At 31.3% G+C, this 20,924-nt stretch overlaps 1 protein-coding gene across 3 annotated transcripts in view; it reads right to left on the bottom strand.

Moving 5' to 3' along the window:
• Positions 1–1,139: 1,139 nt before the first annotated feature.
• LOC134682940 (acyl-CoA synthetase short-chain family member 3, mitochondrial-like) overlaps positions 1,140–20,924 on the bottom strand; it is a 33,359-nt gene continuing 13,574 nt past the window's right edge. For 2 of the 3 annotated variants that reach the window (XM_063541883.1, XM_063541881.1), the window contains exons 10-17: positions 19,912–20,018; positions 19,149–19,244; positions 18,830–18,893; positions 17,967–18,048; positions 16,597–16,719; positions 7,029–7,128; positions 5,726–5,901; positions 1,140–2,976 (exon numbers count right to left, since the gene is read on the bottom strand). In XM_063541883.1, the coding sequence (XP_063397953.1) occupies positions 2,866–2,976; positions 5,726–5,901; positions 7,029–7,128; positions 16,597–16,719; positions 17,967–18,048; positions 18,830–18,893; positions 19,149–19,244; positions 19,912–20,018 (859 nt within the window). In that variant the 3' untranslated portion in view covers positions 1,140–2,865. Of the gene's footprint in view, positions 2,977–4,587; positions 4,664–5,725; positions 5,902–7,028; positions 7,129–16,596; positions 16,720–17,966; positions 18,049–18,829; positions 18,894–19,148; positions 19,245–19,911; positions 20,019–20,924 lie in introns of all 3 variants that reach the window. The other variant, XM_063541882.1, reaches the window with a different exon arrangement.

Here is a 20,924-nt window from a genome sequence, read left to right on the forward strand (position 1 = left end):
AATGGGGAATGTGTCAAAGAGACAACAACCCGACCAAAAAAAAAAAACAGCAGCAAATGGTCACCTACAGGTCTTCAATGTAGCGAGAAATTCCCACACCCGGAGGCGTCCTTCAGCTGGCCCCATAACAAATATATGCAGTGATAATGAACGCCATACTAATTTCCAAATTGTACACAAGAAACTAAAATTAAAATAATACAAGACTAACAAAGGCCAGAGGCTCCTGACTTGGGACAAGCGCAAAAATGCGGCGGGGTTAAACATGTTTGTGAGATCTCAACCCTCCCCCTATACCTCTAACCAATGTAGAAAAGTAAACGCATAACAATACGCACATTAAAATTCATGAACATTAACCAATAAACCAAATTAACAAGGTCAAGGTTAGATGAATCATGGCAGATGACATGCATGCCATGCATTGATTCCTTACACCAAATATAGTTGATCTATAGCTTGTAAGTATCTCAGAAACACATTACAATGATAAGTGATCATTGACCTATGAACATGAAAATGATGTCAAGGTTCTGTGAACCATGTAAGGATCATCTTTTTAAATCAAGCAAATGAGGTCAAGAAGAATTAACATTCATGTATAGGACAGATGGAAACTTTGTAATAAAGCATCTGCATGCAAGTATGAAGCATCCAGGTCTTCTGAATATAAAGCTTTTGACAAATAGTTTATGTGAACGACAATGCCAGCATCACCTTTATAACCAATCAACTGATTCTGTTTACCAATGCTACACTAATGCTCAATAATACAAAGAAATATAAACATGATATTTCTGTAAAGATGCATTTATTATTACAGTGTCATGTAAAAAAGTCTCTGATTATATATAATATAAATATATGATAAAACAACTAGTATATTTAAGTATAGTACCATATAACTACAAAATGTACAAACATTAGACCAAGGTTCTATTTAAAATAGTACCTTGTAGTATATTCAGTAAAAAATATTTTTAACTTTTTAAAGCCGATGTAAAAATATAGAAAAATCACATGAAATTAAATTAAATTAAACTTCAGACTTGATCATATCAAAAGATCTATAAGCATAAAAAAAGCAAAGGAAGCAATAATGATACAAAAATAACATGTTATTCAAGAAATTCTGTGTACAAACTAAGTTTGAAAAAGATTATTTGAAAGAGATTATAACATAATCTAGACATCACAGTATTTATTTATTTCACAATATTATTCAGACATATATGATAACTGCTAAAAACTATTTAAATTTGAAATGCAGTTTTGCATTATTGCCCACCTTGCTTGAGTGTCTCGCAAAAAAGAAAATGAAAAATCAACCGGACCCATACCACCACAAAATCAAGAATTGCCTGTCATGATTACATTTTCTTACAATTTGAACAAATTTATGAAATTGATAAAAGACTTCTAAAAACTAGATGTGTCAAAGCGACAAGAATGGCCCCGTCTCAGAAAGTTGAAAAATCTGCAATTTCAACAACCTATGTGGACACAAACATGATGGTAGTCTGACATATCAGAAATTAGCTTAAAATATGGAGGCGTTTAGAAAAAAAGTCTGTATAACTGTGAATTTCAACAATTTTCAAAGTTGTAAACCCTTAATTTTGACAAAAATTAAAGGAGCAGAACAAAACTTAAAACTTGATCTATGAATTATCATGAGTAACTCACATAACCAAAAATCAGCCCAATATCTAAAAGCGTTCAGAAAAAAAGTTTGTTTAACTGTGATTTTCAACAATTTATCAAAGTCCAAAGCCCTTAATTTCAGCAAAAATTAGCTGAGCGGAATGAAACTTAAATTTAATCTGTAACTTATCAGGGTTAACTCACATACCAAAAATCAACCCAATATCTGAAGGCGATTAGAAAAAAACTCTGTATAATGGTTTGTTGCGGAAGGACAGAAATGACGGAATTTCGGACAAGGGTAAAACTATATGGCACTGGCAATTTTGTTGCGTTGCGTATAAAAATTATGATCTGCTTGGTTATTATTGTTATATCTTAACTTCTGGATTTAGTGTACATATTTTAATTATATTATCATTTTTTGTCCAAGAACAGGATAAAAGTAATCTATCTGTCCACTTGGTAGTCTGCCTATTCATCCTATTACTGTAAATTCAGAAATTATTGCGAGGTTTTTATTATTGCGAATAGTGCGACTGAGTTGTAAACGCAATAATTAAAACTCACATTTTGTAATATTTTAACTGAATTAAACATGACTTTTCTCAAAATCGTTAAAGTTAAAATCGCATTCAAGTGTAAAATGACAAAATCGCAATAATAAATGCACGCAATAATTTCTGAATTTACAGTATTCATTAACTAATCAAGCACCACAATAATTGACTATAAATGACTATTCACCACTACAATATGATTATTATTGCATTCTCATCCTTACAATCAATTAAAAAAATGGTATCAAATAATATTACAAACATAATTGTATAGTGTATACATAATAAGACTTATATAATTAACAATTGGTATAACAAATACAGCATAGATCATATAACATAATAACTATATACCAAACAAAATGAATAAAAAGACTGATAAATTGATTGATTGATTGATTATAGTAATTCGTTGATAAATGTCTAGAATCAAATATTTTATACACACTGAGAGCAAATAAATCTTATTCCAACATGCACTTTTTTTTAGCACAAAAGCATGTATATCAATTTCTTGCAACTCATGCACTCATGTATATATATGCTCTACCCTGCTGCTCAAATTTGAACTGAATACAATGTAAATGCAAATGAAATCTGGAATACTATCTTCCGTGAGACTGTACACCCTTAGCATAAAACTTTCACGAGGCTCCACATCCTATAAACCTTCAGGTAGTTCTACATTGTCTGTATTCTTTATTAATCCTATTCCTTTCAATGCTGTTTGTATGGCACTAAATACTGTTGGATCCTCAATTGATGGGGGAATCTGAAGGAAAATTGTAAAATAGTTTATCAATGCCACTGACAACACAGAGATTAGCAGAAAATACATACAACGGATGGGGCACATTAAGGAAAAATAATGAAATATTATATAAAATTTTCATCACATTTATGAAAGCTATTCTACTATTGAAATACTCATTTTACTTTAAGATATTATAATGCAACTTTCATTTTAAATATGGCAATTTAAGAAGAATTCTACACATATATGTAATTTTTAATCTGGATGATTTATTGAGTATATTAAAATTTGTAACTAAAATATTACTTTTAAAAATCCATACAATCTCCCTCCAAAAAATTAAAATAAAAGCATGCTATAAACTTGAATGCACTGTACACATGTAAAAATTACATTAAATTTTGTTACTAAGCATACATGTATCTATATAAAACAAAAGAGATTAACAACCATTAGCTTTACATGAATTATTTTTATAAATCAATCAAGCTCTAATAAATAATTTTAAAAATAAGCATAAATAACACATGCATAAATTAGTAACAAGTATTAGGTTACAATGTGGGTGTACTACATTATTATAACCTTAATAAGCTGGCTCTACAATTAACTTATTATTTCAATTTAAGTTTTTCTTTTTCCTAACACACTTGCTTCTTTTTCTTCATTAAATTATGAATTGAAAACTTTTTTTTTTATTTAAAAAATGTGTACTTATCATTAATATAATACGCATTAAAAGAGTTTATCTTCAATCTTAAAACGATCCAATCCCCTCTATTCACCTTTGGCAGACTAAAGTCAACATTTGTGATAAAAATGTTGCGCCATCTATCGGTTTATAAAAGTCACGCTCATTCCTTCATCATCATTCTTGACCAATGGAAGCAATTGATCTCTCTTCAGTATGGAGGTATAAAAACGGTAGCATCTAGAGGTTACAAACTTCGTGAAGCAGGAACATAAATTATAAATGGACATTTCAAAATTGGCAAAAGAGGCATCTGCAGGAACGTCAATTACTTGATTAAGGAACTTTAAATTTGCCACTAAACATTATCTAATGTTTTGGGAGTAAAGACATGTTGCTCAATCATCATATGACAATTGCTTATTTACAATTTCTACATTTACATTGGGTCATCTTAAAAGAGCATTTTGACTGAATGCAGCCAGTTACTACTAGGACCAATGGAAATCATTAACTCATGTCTATGAAAATCTAGCTTAATCCACCAAGGGTGAAGAGGAGGGTATTGGATCAGAGGCGGATTTAGGGGGTGGCTTGGGCCCCCCCTTTTTGGGAAAAAATTTGGTTGCTTATATAGGGAATCACTGAAGCGTGACTGGAGCGGGCCCCCTCTTAGGTCAGTCAGTGGGCCCCCACTTATGAAAATTTCTAGATCCGCCACTGTGGATAGTTACCCTTGGCTAGTGAGGATGTCTTAAAATACATTTGAAGGGAGTTCATAACACAGATTTTGATTTTATTTTCATGTATTACACACAGACAAAAAAGTAACATCATAGCACAAAAGCAAGAGTTACAAAATCCACCAGAACTAAATCATATTAGTATTAAAGTAGTAAGTGATATACACATTACACAACAGTGAAATGTTCACCAACTTTTAGGATAGCCGATGATCTTCAATGCTGACTGGATGGCAGGATATACTGACGCATCTTCTATAGTCACTGGTATCTATTATCACATAGAATGCAACGTTAAGTTATTTAAAAATATTATGAAATATATATTAGATATTCAATAAAGTATCAAATAATATCTAGTTAAGCTAGATGTGTCGAAACTATACAAATGGCCATATAAATGTTAGTTTTTTTTGTTATAAAATGCATAACTCAGAATCTATTTCCAGCAGGTCATTGAATTTCTGAAATCAAGATATAAACTTGTCCAAAACCTTCAATATTAGAAAATCAATGCTCATGTTGACACATGATATGTTTTAATATTTCATCACTTCACTTTTCTCTGTCATAATAGCAAAATGTAACCAACCAGGAATCCTACATGACCTTGAATTTTTTTTCACACTTTTTAGAAATTTACAGGGAAACAGATTTTTGTATTGACGAAATGAAATGATTGATGATTTTGCATGAGTCTAAGTTCCTTCTGAAGAAACATTTTGTACTAACTAAAGATACTGAACTGTATATTGTGTTTATATCCAACACTTGTATACACTTGTGAAAATTAATCAAATTCTTTGTTATACATAATCCTCTGTGATGACAGTTTGGCATTTCTATTCCAATAAAAAATTTATGCACTCCATAACTGTGCACCGAAGATAGTTTACCCATGCTACTGCATGCATACGTTTTCAAGTCCTCATTTGCAAAAACTACTTACTGTTAAAGTGTTATTATTCATAGCATGCACATTTTCCCTTAATAACAAATCATTTAGAACCCAAGAAATACATTTTTTTTTCATTCAGTCTAAATATATTAATCTTGATACACTTAATTAAAATCACAAACCAATAATGTTTTCACTAAGAAAACAAATATCCAAGAAGAAAAGTACTTAAACAGTATTTATATATTAGTTGTAAGGAATTCATTAAACTTTGATTATAAAACACAGATGCAAATTGAATGTAGCCAGTGACAGGCAAATAGGTATACAGTGTTATTCATATTAATGGACAGATAACAGCACTTACAGATTGCAATATTCTCAATATAATTCTTATATACAAAAACAAATCCAATTGTAAAAAACAAAATCTACCTTGTATTCTTTCCCAGCAGCCATTGCAGCAATAGTATTTCTGGCTATTTTCCCTGATCTTGTCTTTGGAAGCTTGGGTACAACCACCATTAGATTAAAGCTAGCAACAGGTCCAATATTCTTCCGTACTTGACCTCGTACATTGTCAAATATCTTCTCATTGTCTACAGTTATTCCTGAAATAGGAAAATATCTTGTCCAACTGAAATGTATGGATCATAATAAGGGGTCATCCATAATTGTCAACCATTTTCCAAAGTGTACAAAACATACACTTTTTCAGACCCCCCACCCTCCTTCAAAAAGTGTACAACAACCATTTTCAGATTTCAAGAGAAGAAGCAATCATTTTTAATAAAAAAAAAAAATATCCTGTCTATCATAGTTTAGTTTAATATAGAAATTTGCATTGAAAAAAAATTAAACAATTCTGACTGTTTTATATAGTGATAAAAAAAAGCATATGGTAAAAATGTTGATTTTTTAACCCCCTCCCCCCAAGTCTAGGTTTTGTACTTTGGAAAATAGTTGACAATTATGGATGACCCCTAAGTTAAAACAAGAATATAAGTCATCAGGTCAACATGGGTCCTCAAAGATCTTCAACATTATACTTGTTTGTCTTAAAACTATTTTGATCTGAGCGTCACACTGATGAGTCTTATGTTGATGAAACGTGGGTCTGGCATATCAAATTATAAGCCTGGTATTTTTTTAACTATCATATCACATTTCTATTTTCAGTGAAGCAAACCATCTTGTCCAAACCCCTGATTTGAAACTTATATGAAAAAAGTTAACATGATTGTGAATATGATTTAATGAGTACTTAGTTTCAATTTAATGTGAACACAACTTCATGGTAAACCAATTCCTGATGGACAAACAGATTGATAAATAGATTGAATATCTAATACTTGACCTATGTTCTGTGGTAATAAGCATTGCATATAAGTTTCATTACATTTGTTTGAGGCAAACCTAAAGTTTTAGAATAGAAATGAAAATTCAACAAAATTTCCATTTGTAAAGGGGCATAACTCTAAAATGTAAAAGTGATGCTACCCAAATTCAAACTTGATCTGTATTTTGTGGTAATAAGCATCGTGCATATTAAGTTTCATAACATATGGCTGGGACAAACTAAAGTTAGAGAACGGAAACTTATTTTGGGTCGTACAGACTGACAATTTAAAGGTAAACTTAGATTAGAAAAAAAAACAGTACTTAAAGATCATCAAAATTGAGCTTTAATCAGAAAGAGCTTCATTGTCTTAAGAGATGATATGCCAATCATTCTCACCATGTTTTAGTACACACAGCCCAAGTGGTACTTCTCCTTTCAATTCATCAGGTATTCCTACTACTGCTGCTTCTGCTAAATATTCACTTTCTAACATGGCCTAGAATGGAAAAAATAACTACTAACAAATAAATATTCACTTTCTAACATGGCCTAAAATGGAAAAAATAAACACTACTAACAAATAAATATTCACTTTCTAACATGGCCTAAAATGGAATAAATACCAATAAATATTCACTTTCTAACATGGCCTAAAATGGAAAAAATAACTACTAACAAATAAATATTCACTTTCTAACATGGCCTAAAATGGAATAAATAAACACTACTAACAAATAAATATTCACTTTCTAGCATGGCCTAAAATGGAATATTATACAATTACTGTCTTTTGGTGAGGTAAATATGCGGTTTTATTGACTTTTGAAAAAATGATATTCACTGAGGCCGATGGCCGAAGTGAATATCAGTTTTTCAAAAGTCAATTTAACCCCAAATTTACCGAAACAAAAGACAGTAATTGTTTTATTCCATATTCCGAGAGAAGAAAATGTATTTAATGTCAAACATAACAAGACAAATTGTACATGAAACATTTTGCCATAACGTTGCATGTAAAAGCGCGTGACGTTTAGCGCGGTGAATAACACTTTCTCAGGTGAATATGCTTCTTTTTATTCAAAATCCAATCCATATAGAAAAACCTACTCAAATAATACCAATATGGAATAAATATAAAATGGAAGATATGGGCAGGAATTCGCTAATGCTCCTTTAGTGTGACATTGTAAGAAAAAAATAAAAATCATTATAAGCTTCTAAATTTTTTACAAATTATTGCTACAAATGGTGTCCTTCTATTTGTAACCAAAAAAAATCATTTTTAAACTTGCGTCAGTTTGGAACCAAAGCAAATAATGAATTTGGAGCATGTAACATGGACACTTTTTCCAAATTGAGATTAATGATTCCTTAACTTATTCAACATTCAATATCATATATATTGATCACAAAATATTGTCTATCATCAAAACTCTAAAATGTATATTTTCATTTCTTTCAGAAATTTTGTGAAAACAAGTTTCTTCTACTTTTCTGTCAATGTTACATGCAATGTTTAAGAGAAAAAATACACTAAGAATCATTTTCTTTCTGAACATGTAAAGGCTCTTTTTCATTGTGTTACCCTCACATTAAAAAATTGTATTAATATTTTTGCAATTATCTCATTTCTGTCATAAAATAGTGACTTAAATGTTGCATGTAACGTGGACACAAAAAATATGAATAATGAACCATGCCAGAATTGACCTTAAAAGATATAAAAAGCCTCCAAACAACCATCTGAATGTAAATTAAATAATAATACTGCCACATTTCTCATATATGATATTATTTAAATTGTGGTTAATACCAAAACCATTCACCTAAATTTCAGACAGCAGACATATTTTTTAACTATACCAGAAGTTATGCTTGTTCATGGTGGTACACTATGGAAGGCTAAATTAAAAGATATTCAAATGTCAAAATAACCAGAAAAATAAAATTAAGACCAAAGATAGATCAATTGATGAAGGAGTCATCCAAAATTTCCACAACATGAAACATTTTTATATCAGTAAGTAAGCAACCGTTTTTTTTATGCACAGGGATAAGATTGATAAGAAGACAACCACACAACCATCAGCATCCACAAGTTTCTCACTCAATAACTAATACTGACAAAGTAAGGGTACAAAATGATTACATGTATCCCTCATTCATGTGACACAGTTACACTTAAAACTAATAGTATGAAAAACCAAGACAAAACATGGACAAATCTACAAGAGGTTGATACAGCTGCATTTATTGAGAATCTTATTTTCAATCTTTTACATAACTTCTATAAAGAACAATTTGGGTTTCATCTTTGAGGTTGTTGTCTGATAGCCATATCTCGTTTTATTTCTGCTGGTTAATCTTACATTTATGATAACTTTTTAAGGTTTAAACAATAATTTTATTTCAAACATTCAAAACAAGTTTCTTGTTTCTTGTTTTCTGTCTCCAACATCTTCAACTATCTATCTGAAAAAAGAAAAAAACAAAACAACAATTAATCTACCCTCAAACAGAACCAAAATCCATGCATAGATTATAAAATTTACAATAATATAGAAACTCTCAAATATCTTGTTTCGATTTTTCAATGCCATTTCATCTTGAAAACTTGTTACCTAAACCACAGGAAGCCACAATTTAAAGGGCCCCATAATGACCAGTGTAAAACAATTCAGAAGAGAAAACCAACACCCACTAGACCATAGTCCTGTTTTCAACTTTATTTGGCCTTCTTTTACTTTTTTGTTTCATTGGCGTCACTGAAGAGTCTTTTGTAAACGAAAAGCGTTTCTGGCCTACAAAATTTCAATTCTGGTATCCATGATGAGTTTATTATTATTATTTTAAAATCAGAAGGAGCCTGAACCTCTTATAATGCAAAAGGTATTCTGGAATGTCAATTATTGGCATAACAATTTAAAAAAAAATGTTACAAATTGAATTCCTCATGATTTCTATAATGAGCATCAGTAAATACACATGATACATGTGTTGACTGGTGATTGAAAAGGGATAAATAAACAAGATTTTGAAATAACTATCTTCCACACTGCTGTAGAATAGTTAAATTGGAGATCACTAGTATGTCTGCATGCACAGTCACCATCATCTGGTTTTCTGACACAGAAAAACACTACTATCTGACTGGCTGAAAGGACCGTCACCACCTGACTCACTAATAGGGACCTTATCAGACTGGCTTACACAGACATCATAATCTGCCAGGCTGATAGGGTTATCACCATCTGACAGGCTGAAAGGGATATCACCATCTGACTGGCTGACAGGGACATCACCATCTGACTGGCTGACAGGGACATCACCATCTGATTGGCTGACAGGAACATCACCATATGACTGACTGGCAGGAACATCACCAACTGACTGACTAATATGAACATCACCATCTGCCAGGTTGACTAGGACATCACCATCTGTTGGCTGACAGGGATATTACCCTCTGACTGGCTTACAAGAACATCACAGACTGACTGACTGACAGGAACATCACCAACTAACTGATTGACTGATATGTACATCACCATCTTCCAGGCTGACAGGGACATCACCATCTGTCTGGCTGCCAGGGACATCACCATCTGACTGGTTGTCAGGGACAGTATCTTTTTGCAGCATCTTCCTGAGAGTTTTCTTCGTCACATTTATTGCTGATCATCTTTTTCTTTCTTTGGTTTATATTGCCTGTAGATTTTTTTTATTAAAAAAAGCATGTAAATTTTCAAGACCAACACCAATTTTGTTGTCAATGAAGAAAATACACTTCTATAAAGAATATTTATATTTAGAAATAAAGATGAAGTTTGATGGTGGTAAAACAAGTTAAATTATCAATAATCTCTTTATAGAGCAAAGAAGTTAGTAAATGTTATCAGTTCTGTTCATGCGTGTAACATTGACAGAAAAGTAAAAGGTTGTATGTCAATGTTACATACATGAAGACCAGAAGATATAAGTGGTGTGCTTAATAGTCAACTTTGGAGAAATAATATAATTGCTGCCCAGTAATATCTAATTAATCATTTAGGTTATAAAATGTTATATAAATGTCTGACTTTAAGGAAGTAAAACCTTTGCATGTAACATAAAATAATCTTGACACAAAATATTGTTGTCAATGTTACTAACTAGTGTTAAAAGACAAATTAAACAGGAAAACATGAAAACGCTTTAATTTTGTAAAATAAAAATAAGATAATAGCTCCATATGGCAGTAAGTTTTGTTTACGCATGTAACACTGGCCTGAACATGTAAAAGTCTAAATAATAGACTCTGTCAATGTCACATACACAATTTCTTAATGAAAAAAAAGTTTAATTTGGGTTTACTTTATACATTATTTTTTAAAATAAGTATCATAATAATAACTTTGAATATTAAAAATTAGATAAACTGTTGATTTTAACACAGTAAAATCTTCTCATGTAACACAAAAAAGACCCGATACAAAAATCGTAGTCCATGTTACTCATAAAGTTATCATAGGAGCATCAAAGAAATTGTGTGATGACAATATTTCAGATGTTAGTCATTTATAAACTCAGATAAACTCATTTTAAAGCTCATAACAGAGGTTTGGAAATCAATGCTTTTAAAACATTATAATTCTGGGTTATGTATGTCATGTATGTAACATTGACAGGAACACCAACAAATGATGAGGAAAAATTGCTGGTCAATCAGGAAAAAAATAAACACAAATAATTAAAACTCATTTATTTCTTTAATATCATTTTAATGAAGCAAATTTAAATTTCAATAAGATTTTATTGATTGAATAATTGTATGCACATTTATTAGGTTGTAGCATGTAACCTGGACGCAGAAGATGTGTCAATGTTACATGCCTTTAAACAATAAGAATTACAAGTAAATATTGTAAAGTCTAGAAATCAAGAAAGATCAACAACTTCTCTGTTTAGAATTCAGCATAAATTTACATTTGATTTAATATTATGCACTGGCCAATTATGCTTTAAGTGTAATAAAGTAATATTGTTTTTATTCTGGTGTCAATGTTACATTTTATGTTTTCAAATTAAGTGGCCAGTTATCTTTATAATGCTGAGAATGAATACAAGTACTAGTTAATCAAATTGGCAATTAATCTGTGGTATTTCATGTAATAAATTAGATTGATAAGGCAAACCGTACAAAAAAAAGCTTTTGCATGTATCATAGACACCTTTCCTTGGTAAATATTTTCGTGTCAATGTTATGTACAGAAATCTCTCCAGCAATAAAATGGATATCGTAAGGGTCAAACCTGTTTAAATACAAGATAAACTTATATTTTTTGACAAAATTGCAAAGCAAGTCACACATCATTATCAAAGAACCTAATTTACACAGAAAGTGCATGTAACACTTCATTGTGAGGTAAAATTAACCTGGTCCCACTCTCTTATCATCTGCTTGATCACTGGTAGATGCCAAGTGTGAAAGATGGCAAAGCCACATTTTAATGTAATTGTCAGTGGGTTGAAATGTGAAAAAATAATTATGGTAATGCTTACTATAAAAAGTATGCAACTGTTATAAAAAGATGAGTATTATTGGGCAGTATTGACACGAAAATGAAATAAATTTTCTTACCTTCTATATTTTTCAAACTTCAGTTGATTGATAAAAATCATGAAATCCAAATTGTACCCATTGTTGACAGCTTTCAAAATTTGCCATGCTGGACCAATAACTTGTTTCCAAAGCTAATCAGCTAATGAAAAGGTGCATGTAACATTTGTTGACCCGAAAAGTTACATGCACTTGTCCATTTTCAAACGTATTTTATTTGCAGCAATAATCGGATTCTGTACTAAATGGGGTTTCTAAATGATAGACCGATCATTTTGCAGTTGATTTTCAACTATTATAGTAGAACAATTCTTCAGGCATATTCTAAATATGGCATGGGGTTTTGCCACTGCAGAAATGTCACACTTTTTGTCTACAGTTTTTAACTGCCAGCACTTAACAAGTGCTGATTTTTTGTTGATTTTTTCAATTGGATCTAATTTTTTTGCATTTGGCAATAAAGACTAACCCACTATGATATTTAAACAATGTTTATTCTCCAAATTTGCATGATTTCTTTATTTTTTAATTGGATAAACACTATTGACCCTAAAATTTCACTAGCGAATTCCTGCCCATATAGATTCTTGCATTGTTACCAGTGGATTATTGGATATAATCCAATGGCCACAGTTAAAATATCAATTCTAAAGTTAGAAATTTATAATTTAAGGATCCAGATTGGATAAACCTGATAATCCCAAGTAAATATGTAAGAAAGAATCTGTTTCAATCTCTAATGATTAAAGTCATAAGAAACCTCAAATCAAAAAAAAATTATGCATATGTTTTTATAACTCAATGGATAGTTTTCATTGTAAAACTTATGTACATATACTTTTTTCTGAAGAAAATTCTTTAATTTATTCATATTAAGAAGAAGTTTACTTTATTTGAATTGCTTCCTTCTAGCAAGCAATTCCCCCGATATATTTTTCGTATGCAAGGTGACCTCAGTGTGACCCATCTCGTAAAAATCCAGTGACCATAATACGCATGAATGTCCTTAAAATAAACTATTATCTGAATTTACATGTTAAACACGTGCTCAATTTACATGTTAAACACGTGCTCAATTTCCATGCTTTTTTGTTTATTTTTTGTCAATTGTTGACAAACAGGTGACAATCGTTAAACTTCGGCTTCAATTACCTGCCATATTTTCACAACAACACAGACCGATTGAAAAAAAAATTGACGATTATACGAAATTTACATGAAAAAAATGATAAATTCGAGCACAGAGGACTAAGTTTATGATGTTTGTATGCATTGGTTTAAGAATTGGAAGAACATTATTTTTCACCGGTCACTCGTTTCTTATGACTTTAAATAATAAATTTTCTTTTTTTCTAAGCTTCAGCATCCAGTGAGTTGATAAAGGTTATGACCCTTAAACTAATCCAATCATCTTCTGAGATCACTGGAAACCAAATGTTGATTTTTTTTTTTTATACAATGAGTTCTGAAAGGGGTAAATTTCCATAGAATTAGAGAAATAAAAACTACTAATAAATAAATATTCACTTTCTAGCATGCCCTGAAATGGAATAAATAAAAACTTTAAACAAATAAATATTCACTTTCTAGCATGGCCTGAAATGGAATAAATAAAAACTTTAAACAAATAAATATTCACTTTCTAGCATGGCCTGAAATGGAATAAATAAAAATTTAAGCAGATAAATATTCACTTTCTAACATGGAAATAAAAACTTTAAACAAATAAATATTCACTTTTTAACATGGCCTGAAATGGAATAAATAAAAATTTCAAACAAATAAATATTCACTTTCTAGCATTGCCTGAAATGAAATAAATAAAAACTGTAAACAAATAAATATTCCCTTTCTAGCATTGCCTGAAATGAAATAAATAAAAACTGTAAACAAATAAATATTCCCTTTCTAGCATTGCCTGAAATGAAATAAATAAAAACTGTAAACAAATAAATATTCCCTTTCTAGCATTGCCTGAAATGAAATAAATAAAAACTGTAAACAAATAAATATTCACTTTCTAACATGGACTGGATTTGAATTAATAAGATAACCAGACATCAGTATGGATTATTCTGGTGGTAAAATGACATGCTTGTTTATATATAGTCAACACATTTTTGTGTCATCAAAAACTTTATTATTATTATTCTTCCAATTATCATTATCTCATCATCAAACATATGTTATGAACAACAAATAGAAATGACAAATGGTATATTCCTGTAACCAATATTACAATATTTTAAAATACATTCAGATTAGATGCACTTTTTATTTCACATATCTTTCTTTAAATAACAACTTTAAGAATTAAAAACATATTTTATGTTCACTTGTATTACATTGATGACAAAACCAATATGTCAATTCTGGATCATTTAAGGGGAAGTAACTCTGTAAAAGCATACTGTGGATTCATTATTATTTGTAAGATACCAAATTCCATGGATTTCGTGGGTACAAGTGTACAATGAAATTAAACATTCAATGAATGAGATATCTTATTTAGGCTTGTACCCAAAATTCCACAAAATCATGAAATTAAATATCCATGAACATGCTAGTTGTCCTTATTCCCCTAAAATTGGTACCCACAAAATAAAAAAATTCCACAGTAGTCTATACTCGATTTTTTTTGGGCAAAACTATGCTTATATCATTTGAATTTAATATAGCATTAAAGAAAAAAATCAATAAAAAAATTACTATGCTGATACTGCTAAACTGAGTGATTTTTTTAACTTCTAAGCACTGCATTATGAGGGGGAGGACAGGGGTAAGGGAGACAGGGAGAAAGGGGGTAGGAGAAAAGAGAAAGGGGGTGGGAGAAAGGAGAAAGGGGGTAGGAGAAAGGAGAGGAAGGCTTGGAGAAAGGAGAAAAAGTTGGAGAAAAAATAAAATATGAAAAAATAAAATATCTCTCTTTTTTCCGGTAAATTTAAAAAAATAAAATAAGGAGAAGAGGGGTAGGAGAAAGGAGAAGAGGGGAAGGAGAAAGGAGAAGAGGGGTGGGAGAAAGGTACACCCCTGTCCTCCCCCTCCATTATCACATTCACATCGACCCCTTTCAAGTTATGTTCTTCACCAGAAAAGTTGGTCAATTATGTGCGCCTTTATGTCATTTACCAGATATAGGGGATGGCCTGTATCCCTGAATTATAAAAGTTCATCAAGGTGTATGTGATTGTCATTTTCCAGGATAACAAGACATAATGTTTGTTCCGTAGGTAAATTCCTAATTCTATAATGATGACAATGATAGCAGTGATTATCACCAATTATAATTTTCAATAAAGTTGATTTGCCAAATAATTTGTGCAACAGCTGTCAACATAGGAAGGAATTGGCTTTATTCAGTGCACAGTAAAATCATTTTATGTCATATTTTAGACTTATATATATATATAAAGTTACCACATTTCAAATGTAGTCTTTATCCAAGGATACAAATCCTTGTTTTATTCCATTTTTAACTGACTAAAGGTTTCAAAGAAAAGAATATTTCAATCAATTTGTTTCATAATTCAACAGTGGCAGATCCAGAACTTATAAGGGAGTGGGGGCACTGACTAGCCTAAGAGGAGGCCCCTACAGTTATGCTTTAGTGATTCCCTATATAATTACCCAAATTTTTCCAACAAAAGGAGACCCAGTCCCACCCCTGCAAATTATGGCCACCACCCTGGATCTGCCTATATCCATGTTTAAAAAAATTACTTAAACAATTTTTGAGAGAAAAAAAAAAGAGAATGACTTGCAAAATTATAACCCAATACCTTCTTTTCTAATTTTTCTTGCATAGACTATTTTTCGATAAAGAAAATCACACCAAAGTCATTGGACTTAAACATATAGATCAAAATGCATTTGAATCAACTCACATGTAAATTCTGAGGTGTTTCGATTGTAAAATGAACATTTTGAATAAAAAATGCCCAACCAATTTATTAAGCTGTGAGTAACATAAATATATTTCTCTAATTTTTGTGTTATTTTCACATTTCTTGAGTAGTGTTAACAAATTATTGGTCGAAATTTTATTTTGATTTTAAAATTTCTTGCTTTCTTCTGAATTTTCTATTGTGTAGTTTTGAAAAAAGATAACCATGCCTGATGATGTCACATATGTAGAACACACTTTCTGCAAATGTTTAAAGAGAAAGGATAAAAATCATCAGAGAAACAGATTAACTGATTTCAACACTATAACTCCTGTGTTACAATATTTCTCAACTCTCAACAGTTAAATTTTAATAATTTAAAAAGCTTGGCAGGCCTTAGCTTATTAAAATTAACTGTCTCGAGTGGAGAAATATTGGAACACACTTATTGCAATGATGGAATCTATATATCTAAACTTACCTCTTCAAGTTGACCAGTAGATAACCTGTGTCCTGCTACATTGATGACATCATCAGTTCTAGCCATTACACTTACATATCCTTCTTCATCCATAAACCCTGCATCCATTGTGTCATAATACCCCTGCAATGTAAAAACAAATGATATTCGTTGTCAATGATAAACTGGCATCCATTGTGTCATAATACCCCTGCAATGTAAAAACAAATGATTATCATTGTCAGTGATAAACCCTACATCCATTGTGTCATAATACCCCTGCAATGTAAAAACAAATGATTATCATTGTCAGTGATAAACCCTGCATCCATTATGTCATAATACCCCTGCCATGTAAAAACAAATGATTATCATTGTCAGTGATAAACTGGCATCCATTGTGCCATAATACACCTGCAATGTAAAAACAAATGATTATCATTGTCATTGATAAACTGGCATCTATTGTACCATAATACACCTGCAATGTAAAAACAAATGATTATCATTGTCAGTGATAAACTGGCATCCATTAACTGGCATACATTGTGTCATAATACCCCTGCAATGTAAAAACAAATAATTATCATTGTCAGTGATAAACTGGCATCCATTGTGCCATAATACACCTGCAATGTAAAAACAAATTATTATCATGGTCAGTGATAAACCCTGCATCCATTAACTGGCATCCATTGTGTCATAATACCCCTGCAATGTAAAAACAAATGATTATCATTGTCAGTGATAAACCCTGCATCCATTATGTCATAATACCCCTGCAATGTAAAAACAAATGAATATCATTGTCCGTGATAAACCCTGCATCCATTGTGTCATAATACCCCTGCAATGTAAAAACAAATGATTATCATTGTCAGTGATAAACCCTGCATCCATTATGTCATAATACCCCTGCAATGTAAAAACAAATGATTATCATTGTCAGTGATAAACCCTGCATCCATTGTGTCATAATACCCCTGCAATGTAAAACAAATGTTTATCATTGTCAGTGATAAAGTGGCATCCATTGTGTCATAATACCCCTGCAGTGTAAAAACAAATGATTATCATTGTCAGTGATAAACCCTGCATCCATTGTGTCATAATACCCCTGCAATGTAAAAACAAATGATTATCATTGTCAGTGATAAACCCTGCATCCATTGTGCCATAATACCCCTGTAATGTAAAAACAAATGATTATCATTGTCAATAATAAACCCTGCATCCATTATGTTTATCCATCCATAACCTGGCATCATCAATTCTTAAAGATAACCAGGGCATAATTCTTCAGTTTTTCTCTTCCTTCTAAATTGTACCCCTCCTTCCCCTTCATACATTGCAGTATCAATGACAAATAAAGACAGTTAATGAGCACCTACTGGTATTGTCTTGTAATAAGTATCTTTGAATCTCTCCTCACTTTCCCAAAGAGTACTGAAAGCTCCAGGTGGCAAAGGCAGTCTACAATTAAATACAGCAATTATATTTTTAACATAAACAACATTTAATTTTTATATTTTGATGTGTCTTATGTTGTAAGGTTACGATACTGTCTCCGGTTAGGGTGAAGGTTGGCACATATTAAAATGTTTAAACCAGCTGCATTTTTATGCACCTGTCCTAAGTCAGGAGCTTGTGTTGGGTGATAATGGTGTTTCCTAGTGTGGTGCATAGGTTTTTCTCGTTTTTTATTATATAGAGTCGATGGTTGGTTTTTCTGTTTGAATCGTTTAACCTTAGTCATTTTTTAACTCTTTATAGCTTGCTGTTCTATGTTAGCCAAGACTCTATGCTGTAGGCCACACTTTGACCTATTGTTTTTAACTTTTTATACATTGTTACATTGGTAAGTTGTCTCATTGGCACTCATACTACATCTTCTTATTTATGTATGTTCATAATAATTCTTATTTTATGTAAAATCTTGTTAATGTTATTGGAAGGTATTTTCAACAACTTTGCACATGTGTTCATACTAAGGGTATCTCCAATCTATAATTCAAATGGTGACCAGAATCTAAAAGTTCACATATGTTATAACTTTTCTCTTAAAAGCTACAGGCCAAATAAGAAGTAATTCAGTTCTGTCAGAAGTTCCTGTGAATTAGTGAAGAAAAGTTTCAGAATAAGTGTGACAATTACAATTGTTAGAAGGAAGGACTGACAGACAAGGTGATTGCTAGAGTGGTATAAAACAGGCAGCAATTCAATGTAATAATGTGATATATATTTATTTACTCACTTTACAGCAATCTGGCCCAATTCTCCTGGATCTGCTGTTGTTAAATCTTTCCTCAAAACTTTCACTGAAAATATGCCATTAACAAAATATTAAACCAAATGCAACTGTTTTAGTGGACTTAAACATAAAATTTCCCTTTATCTATAGAAGTCATTCTGGTAAAGGATAAACAAAACAACATTCTGCTTGACTTGATGTACATTTTAATTTTGGATGTGTATGAAAAGGTGTTACTCTCCCTGGATATAAATTTGTCACCCTTAAATCAATTATCTCAAACTTGAGGTCAAAGATCAAAACATGCTAAATTTCAACTTACCATCCCAGCCAGGAACAGCTTTACCAGCGGTACCAGTTGGTGGTTTCAGATTCATTCCCATTCCAGCACATGTCGACGTTATAGCCCAACCTGTCTCTAGAAATAAAAAAAAAGACAGATTCATTATACTGAAGATATATATTCTTATAGGCTGGTATAACACTCATATGATGAATTGATTCATGACAACAGTTCTAAATTAGAACTACATTTGAAAACATTCTTGGATATTTCATTGTCTCTTAATGGTTCTACCAATTGTCCAAGACTGACTGGTCTCCAGAAGTATTTTTCAACTATTCTAGCCCTATCTTGCTTGTCACTAGTAATCTAAAAGACTTAACCTCTGAATCATTCCTGGACCATTCATTATCTCTTACATTTTAGCCCCAAGTCAAGCTTGCCTTCCTGATAGTCCTGGACCGTTCATTGACAGTATAATAATAAGAATTATTATATTATAATATGATTGACCATGAGACATTTTTCCATCATTTCAATTGAAGTGGATTTAAACAGTTTTAGGTAATCGTACTAACAATGACAAAAATACCAATTAGTCAGCTGTGAAAAGCCGGACATGAAAAATATGAAACTAACAGCCTAACTCATTCCATAACAATTTACAAAAAAAATAATATGACAGACTTGAACCAATGACAACTACTGAACTACAGGCTCCTGACTTGGGACAGGCTTAAGACTTGTTGCTCACAAGTTTTGTTTGCATGCAAAAGTATTGGACTGTTCCATTGTTTCTTACCTGTTTGCCACCAGTTATCTAGAACAGGTTTTCCTTCCAAAGCATTCCTGGACCATTCCATTGTCTCCTTATCACAATGTTCACCTGCTACAAATAATGCCTGGAACCTAAAGACAAAGATTTAATCTTTAAATTTTAATCTTAGATGAAACTTTTTATAGAAATCATGAACTACTGTGAAAGTACTTTTATTCGTGGGGTACCAATTTTCGTGGTTTTCGTGGATGACTTTATTTACGAATTTAAGTGTCCAATGAAATAAAACAACCATTGTCCAAATCAAGACATGGAAAGATCCCCATTGGTAGATTTGACTACTGATATAATCTGGAGAATATATTGAATAATGCCAAATCTGAGCAGTCACAGAACTTTAACCGAATGCAGGATTATACCCATTAAATCTTTCATAACCTTATCTGTACAATTTTTGATCTTTTTATTCTCATTAAAATATTTTTGATCGGTGAAAGAAGAGACATGTATTTATTTAACTCTGGTGAGATTTAGATTTCCGGTATTGATATGCTAGTATGATAAAATGCATGTTCATTTTATATCCTCACAGGTCTCGTTCATAAGGGAAATAATAATTTTATGCTGAGCTTGATTTTGATAAGAATTATTTGACAATTCAAGAAACGTTAACTTTATAGCATTTGTTTATGTTATATGTTACTGTTATCTTTAGGTGACATGTTTATGGCATAATTAACACCTTTGATGTTCTTTAATCTGTTGATCACTTTATCGTGGGTTAATTAGTGTTATCACTACGATTTACACGGGTCAATGTTTACATTGCAATTTCCTTCAATCCAGACTAAATGTAACCTTCGTTTCGAAAGACTTTAATTTTTCAATCATTTTTGTTTTAAGAAAACTAAAATCCACGAATTTAAAAACCCACGAACATGTAAATATTGCTCAAATCACGAAAATTGATGCCCACAAATTAAAGTACTTTCACAGTATTTAAAATTCAAAATAACATACAAAGAAAATTCTCCAAA

The sequence above is a fragment of the Mytilus trossulus genome, chromosome 9 (assembly GCF_036588685.1).
Source record: "Mytilus trossulus isolate FHL-02 chromosome 9, PNRI_Mtr1.1.1.hap1, whole genome shotgun sequence".
NCBI classification, from domain to species: Eukaryota; Metazoa; Mollusca; class Bivalvia; order Mytilida; family Mytilidae; genus Mytilus; species Mytilus trossulus.